A 6000-nucleotide genomic window follows, 5' to 3' on the forward strand; every position below is an offset into this window, starting at 1 on the left:
TCACAAAATGCGGACATGTTCAAGCTCTAAGGCTGCAGAGACCTTGTTAGCTAAATTCACAGCTAGCCTTCTGCTCACTTTTATTTGCTTTTCAATCATGTTGGATCTTAGACCTTAATTGCCAGTAATGAAGGCTCCTGCAGAAATCAGCAACATAAGTTGGAGCCTCAGTGGATCCTTGAGGATTTTCATCCAGCTGATGCTTCAGATTCGTCAGCCTCCTGTCTGCTGCTCAGTTACCATGACATCATCTTACTCTTTCATCTCATGGTTTCATCATGAAACTAAATCATTGTGCAGAATCTAAATCCATTTTTTGCAAAAATAATCTGCATAATTAACAGTAATAATGTTCACTTTTATTGTTTTTGTGCATATATTTAACACCAAGCAGACTGACACAGAGATCAATATGTGACTAAAACTGGTTATTTAAACACTAAACAGGACTGATCTCTTTTTAAAGCCAAACAAAATCACGTTCTGACCCGACTTTTACCTTTAACCTCAACCTAGATGATAATCTGGACCAAATCATGGCGGAGGCAGAGCATTTATGGGAACATGTGGGGAAAAATGAGAAGCAGAGGAAGGAGAATGACACAGCAATATTGTGTAAATTATAAATTAGGATAAATGTATGCAAATTAATGATTGATTCAATGTTTTTTAAAACTAATTTATTCAATAAAAATCACCAATACAGGTCTTAAGATAAATGTTGATTAAGCAATACCACAGTAGCAGTTTTCTTACCCTTAGAAAAACCTACATGGTTGAACTTTTTAGTTATTCATAATCATAGTATTATTTTTACTGTCATCAGTTTATGGATGAAACCAGTGGGCCTTCAGGTGATTTATGGTTCGCCGTCGAGCTCAAAGCGGGTGATCATGGTGTGTAAAAGCAAGCCTGCTTCTTCTCAAAGGGTAATGAGTTAACGAGACTTCAGTCCAGCAGCCGGTCGATCCGTCAAACTGCAGTTAGGCCCAGCGCTGCTTTGAGGATGCAAACATGCTGACATGCAAAAAGAGGATTGTTGGCTGTAACTCGCCTGCTTTTTCAACCAATTAACAAGCAAATATGTGCAACATGTAGAATTATTTGCATCAATAGATTTTTAGCAAAGCTATTGATTTGAAGAGTGCAAGCATCATTAAAATGTCATTGTTTTGGATGTAAGAAAGATGAAATCATGACCTTTTGCTCCTTCCGTGTGACATGCATGCTGTGCAATTCCACTAAAACACAAGAAATAAGTGTGAAAAATAAAAACAAAGTTTCTATAACCTGGTTGGAAAGTATAAACAACCTTAAACTGATGCATTTAACTCTGTTTTTACCAACCTTGCTGCATTCTACCTTTAAAGAGTTTTTCAAATTTCTTAGATTCTCTTCAGCCGAACAGACATATTTTCTGGTTTGGCCTTTTTAAAACTCAATAGTTTGACTCAATATGAAACTGAAAAACAACATTTTAAAATTTTCTACCAAACACCCGATGGTTTTACGATCAAAACTGACATCCGTCATGACAAAACCAGCGGTCTAATCTAAAGATGAGCATGAAGTTGCCATGTTTTACTGCTTCTTCCGCTTGGTGGGTTTTGTGTGTCAATTGTCCTTTTTTAGAATTATGGTTCCAGTTTGTTTTCATCAAACCATAAAACATTTGTAAAGATTTGGCATATTTTGGCATCCATCCATCCATCCATCCATTTTCTAACAGTGGGGTCAGGAGGGGGTCTCCAGCTAACGTTGAAATGAGAGGCGGGGTCACCTGGACAAGTCGCCAGTCTGTCGCAGGACAGGACACACAACCATACACACACACACACACACACACACACCTAGGGAGAATTTAGAGAGACCAATTAACCTAACAGTCATGTTTTTGGACTGTGGGAGGAAGCCACAGGGAGAACATGCAAACTCCGTGCAGAAAGACGGGCCGGGAATCGAACCCAGGACCTTCTTGCTGCAAGGCAACAGTGCTACCAACTGCGCCACTGTGCAGCCCTTGAAAGGACATGATAAATTTTTTTGTAATTTTGTAATTATGTTATTCATGTGAACTATTTTCATGTTGGTCTCTAAAATATCAATATTTCCACACAACGTCATGTTTTCTGATTACGTAATTTGTAAATATTAAATGATTGCTTTAATCTTTCTTATTCAGTACAAGAGTCGCCTTTTTACAAAACTCTTCTTTTCAGTCATTTCTTGCATGATGTTTACTTTTATTTGAGTAAAAACATGTTTCTTCTCTTCCTTGAGTTAAATCTTGGGGGATTCTTCCATCTCTGTTAAAGTGTCCAAACATATCAGTCCATTTTATGACCTGTTTTAAAATGACTATATTTAATATTTCACAGCTGTTTGGAGAAGGTTGCTGCAGTGTTTCTTAATGACTGAGTGGTGCTGAACGGACAGCTCCTCCAGCCTCACTCATTTATTTCTACGGTTTCACAAACACAGATGTCTTTTCAACAATTTTGGCCCTAATTTCTTAAAAAAACATAAATAAAAAAAAATTCTCACCTGCTCTGGTCCCAGTTGGCTGCAAACAGGACCAGGATCTTCCTGCCGTATTTGTCCAGATTGGAGAGGACTCCCGGGAAGCCGTCCTTCAGAGCCTGCTTGATGCCAGGGTCGGTGGCCTTCAGGTTCTTGAACATGTCCAGGTTCTGCTGCCTGTACTCGAAATACTGTGCCAGCAGCCGGAACGCCTCAAAGTGGTTGAATTTCCTCGCCCTGAGGAATCTGAGGATGAAGGCGTCGTCTGTCCTGAGGAAGCCGATGTCCGGCCGGGTGATGATCATGTCCCGGACCTCCTGGATGTCCTGGTGGAGAGTCTCCGGGTTTTCCTTCAGCTCCACCTTGGCCTTCTCCAGGGTCTCCGGAGAGAGGCCAGCCTGCAGGTGAGTCATTGTTTGCAACAGCTGTCCCTCGGTGGGGGGTTCTGGTGAACCAGCTGAGGAATCGGTTAGCAACAGGGCAGGGAAGTGGACGGAGAGCGTTTAGTGATCAGTGGCTGACTTCAGATGGAGGCCTGCTGCTCTGAACACGTAATCCACCCTGAACTGGCACAGACGCCGCCGCTGCTCTCATTCTGTGATGCATTTTCTGCATATGGGCCACTCACTTTACGCACACAATCATTTTTAAAAAAAAAACAAGATTTGAACTTTATTATAATTTCCCAGCATGCAGATGATGAAGCGACGTCCGCCGGGAGCTTCAGGCTGCACCAACCTGCTGCTGATCCGGGTGGCCTGAGCGACAGCCGCTCGCCTCCATGTCAAAGCCGCTCCGCGCTTTCTCTCCCGATCTGTGACTCACTGACGACGGCAGCATCCCCGTCTCCCCGAGCGTCGCTCGAAGCGGCCGGACAATGCGGCACGACCCTGCAGCCGCTGCTACGTGAACACCAGCAGACCTCCGCCTTCAAAGCGCGTCTCCATCCGCGGACTTCCTGCGAGCTGCTGCGGGATGAATCCGCGGTTTAAAGCGCAAATCCGCCGCTTATTCTGGGAGTGAAAGTGAAAGAAATCAGAAGGGGAGGCGTCCGGTAGTGTACAGGTGTCCCGTGTGGTTTTGCCCCCCTCCTGCCTCCGGTTGCTGCTGTTTGGAGAGGGGTGGGGTGGATGAGGTGGGGGATTACCGTCTGTTCGCTGAAAGTGACTGACATCCAGAGAGTCTCTGCTCGGTGTGTGGATACCACCGGGGGGAGGGGGGGGGGGGGGGGGGGTGGAAAGGGAAGGGAGGAGGTGGGAGGAGTGACAGATGAAAAGAGGAGAGAGAGAGAGAGAGAAAGAGAAAGAGAAAGAGAAAGAGAGAGATGCCAAAACGGGATGCAAGGAGAAAGAGGACGAGGATGGAGAGACAGCTTAGCTAGATGGAGGATGGAGAATGAATAAAAAAAATTTATAATTTAGAAAGTAAAATAAAGCTCAAATTAATGGACTTTAGCCAGAATTTGTGGCCTTTTCTCACCTTTCTGTGATCCAGTTTTCTCTGTAGGAAACATGTCTTTATATTCTGCTGCTTAAAGTTTTATGTATTCATCTTTTAAAATACATTAATTCATTACTTGCTAAGTGCTGCTAACTACAGCCTTATATTCACTGCACTGGAACTTGTCCATGTTTCATCATACATCTACACAATTCAAAGCATTTATTGCAATTTAATGTGGTAAATGTCACGTTAGAGGAAAGATTGGATTGTTCAACAGATTTACAAATACAATTCTGAAAAGTGCAGCATTTGTGTTCAACCCTTTTTTACCTTCTGAAATGTCATAATTAGTTAACAGTCTCCCTGTGGATACTTTATTCTCAGTTTGCATCAGTTCCATTAGTTAAAGTGTGAAGTGTGTGAGGAAGACGTGGCGTTGATCATTTTTCAGAAGCAAAATCCAAAACTTAATCAAGTTGAGTCTTTCAGGGGAATTTTAAAGCTTTTGTTTTTTTTACCGAAATGATTTGGGGTTTAAATTTTTGAAGGAGTCCCTGAATGGTTTCACTTTTATGTGCAAGTAAAATCTTTTTTTGAATGGAGAAAAAACCAAACATGAACCAAAGGATGTGGGAGGAAGAGTCACTTTTTGCAGCCAGAAATATGCAGGTTGCTCTGTTATGACATATATAAAGCAAAACATTTGTAATGAATATGAAGATGTGCAGCAACAATAGAAAGCCGGATGGTTTGGGGTGTGTGACTGAAAGGCAGAGTGAGGAAGAAGAGGAGGAGGAAGGGGGAGGAGCTGACACCTGCTCAGCAGCCACCAGACAGCTGGACTTTAAAATGCTGAATTAATTTCTTTTGTATCCGCCTGATTATCTCCCATCACGGCTTTCTGTGTCAGTGCAAATGGTGCAGCGTTCAGCTCAGTTAGCTTCACTGCTGCCCGTTAAATCAGCAGTCCAGACAAATCTGGAGTAAATAAAGTCTAAATGAAGCTCTCTGCTGCGTTGTTCTAAACACAGAGCTGTTTATTTCTTCCCCTTAAGATTAGCTACAATCCCAGCATATAGAACCCAAAGCTAAAAATACATCATGACACAATTTTAAATGATCACAACAGATGTGAACCAGTAGATGTTTGATTAATGTATTCCTGAGTTTTTTCCATAAGTTTGAACTTCAAACGTTCAGCTGGTGGAAGATTTTCCCTCTGATGCTTTGATGTCAGTAAGTGTGTTAAATCTTGAACGTTTGTGCACTGAAGTTTGTTTAACTGCTTTAAAACACGAATATGGGCAACTTTAAAACATTACTTGACCAGCAGGGCAAGAAATGTACCGATAAAGAGAAATAGAGAAGAAAGTGCAGATGAAGAGTCTTTCAAAAATCAAAGATATGAAAATCTTTCAAGCTGAGGTCAAAGTTGGAAAGTGTTTTTTTTTCCTGATTTATCATTTCATGATATGGAAGGTTGTTTTTTCTTTTGTGTTTATTATTATTTTGATTTGATTTCTTCTATAAAGTTTATTGGCAGCTAGTGAATAATCAACAAATTCTATCTTCAAATTTCCTTATTTAGTAAAACTAAAAAACAGAATCAAATTTTGTCAGCTAACTTTGTGTCCTTTATATAGTTTATAAATGGTTAATTATACCATATGATTGAGGCTTCCCAATCCATTTACTTTCTTCCTCTTCTTGAAGTTGTACTTATTTGTTATGTTTTATAGTTTCTGTCACGTTTTCACTCCTCTCAGCTGTTTTCCATCAGCTAATCAGCACACCTGTTACCTATCCAGGAATCACTCCTGATGCTATTTATACTTCCTGATTTCCACACATTCTCCTGTTAATTACCCATTTAAATCCGGTTCAACTTGCGTTTCCAGCAGTCACTTGTGTCTCTTAGGTTTTTGGATTCTCTTGCATATCTGTGAATCTAACGCCTCAGTGAAACACTTTTATTATCTCTGGGTTTTTTCAGAGAGTTTGCCACAAAACACACTGAGAAAACACAAAGAGAATCCA

At 41.1% G+C, this 6000-nt stretch overlaps 1 protein-coding gene across 1 annotated transcript in view; it reads right to left on the bottom strand.

Moving 5' to 3' along the window:
* The window catches only part of LOC116734043 (clavesin-2), a 37658-nt gene extending 34691 nt beyond the window's left edge, over positions 1 to 2967 (bottom strand). The window contains exon 1 of the mRNA XM_032585164.1: positions 2545 to 2967. Within this exon, the coding sequence (XP_032441055.1) occupies positions 2545 to 2933 (389 nt within the window). The 5' untranslated portion in view covers positions 2934 to 2967. The remainder of the gene's footprint in view (positions 1 to 2544) is intronic.
* Between the last annotated feature and the right edge of the window lie 3033 nt (positions 2968 to 6000).

Source organism: Xiphophorus hellerii, chromosome 15, assembly GCF_003331165.1.
Source record: "Xiphophorus hellerii strain 12219 chromosome 15, Xiphophorus_hellerii-4.1, whole genome shotgun sequence".
Taxonomy (NCBI): Eukaryota; Metazoa; Chordata; class Actinopteri; order Cyprinodontiformes; family Poeciliidae; genus Xiphophorus; species Xiphophorus hellerii.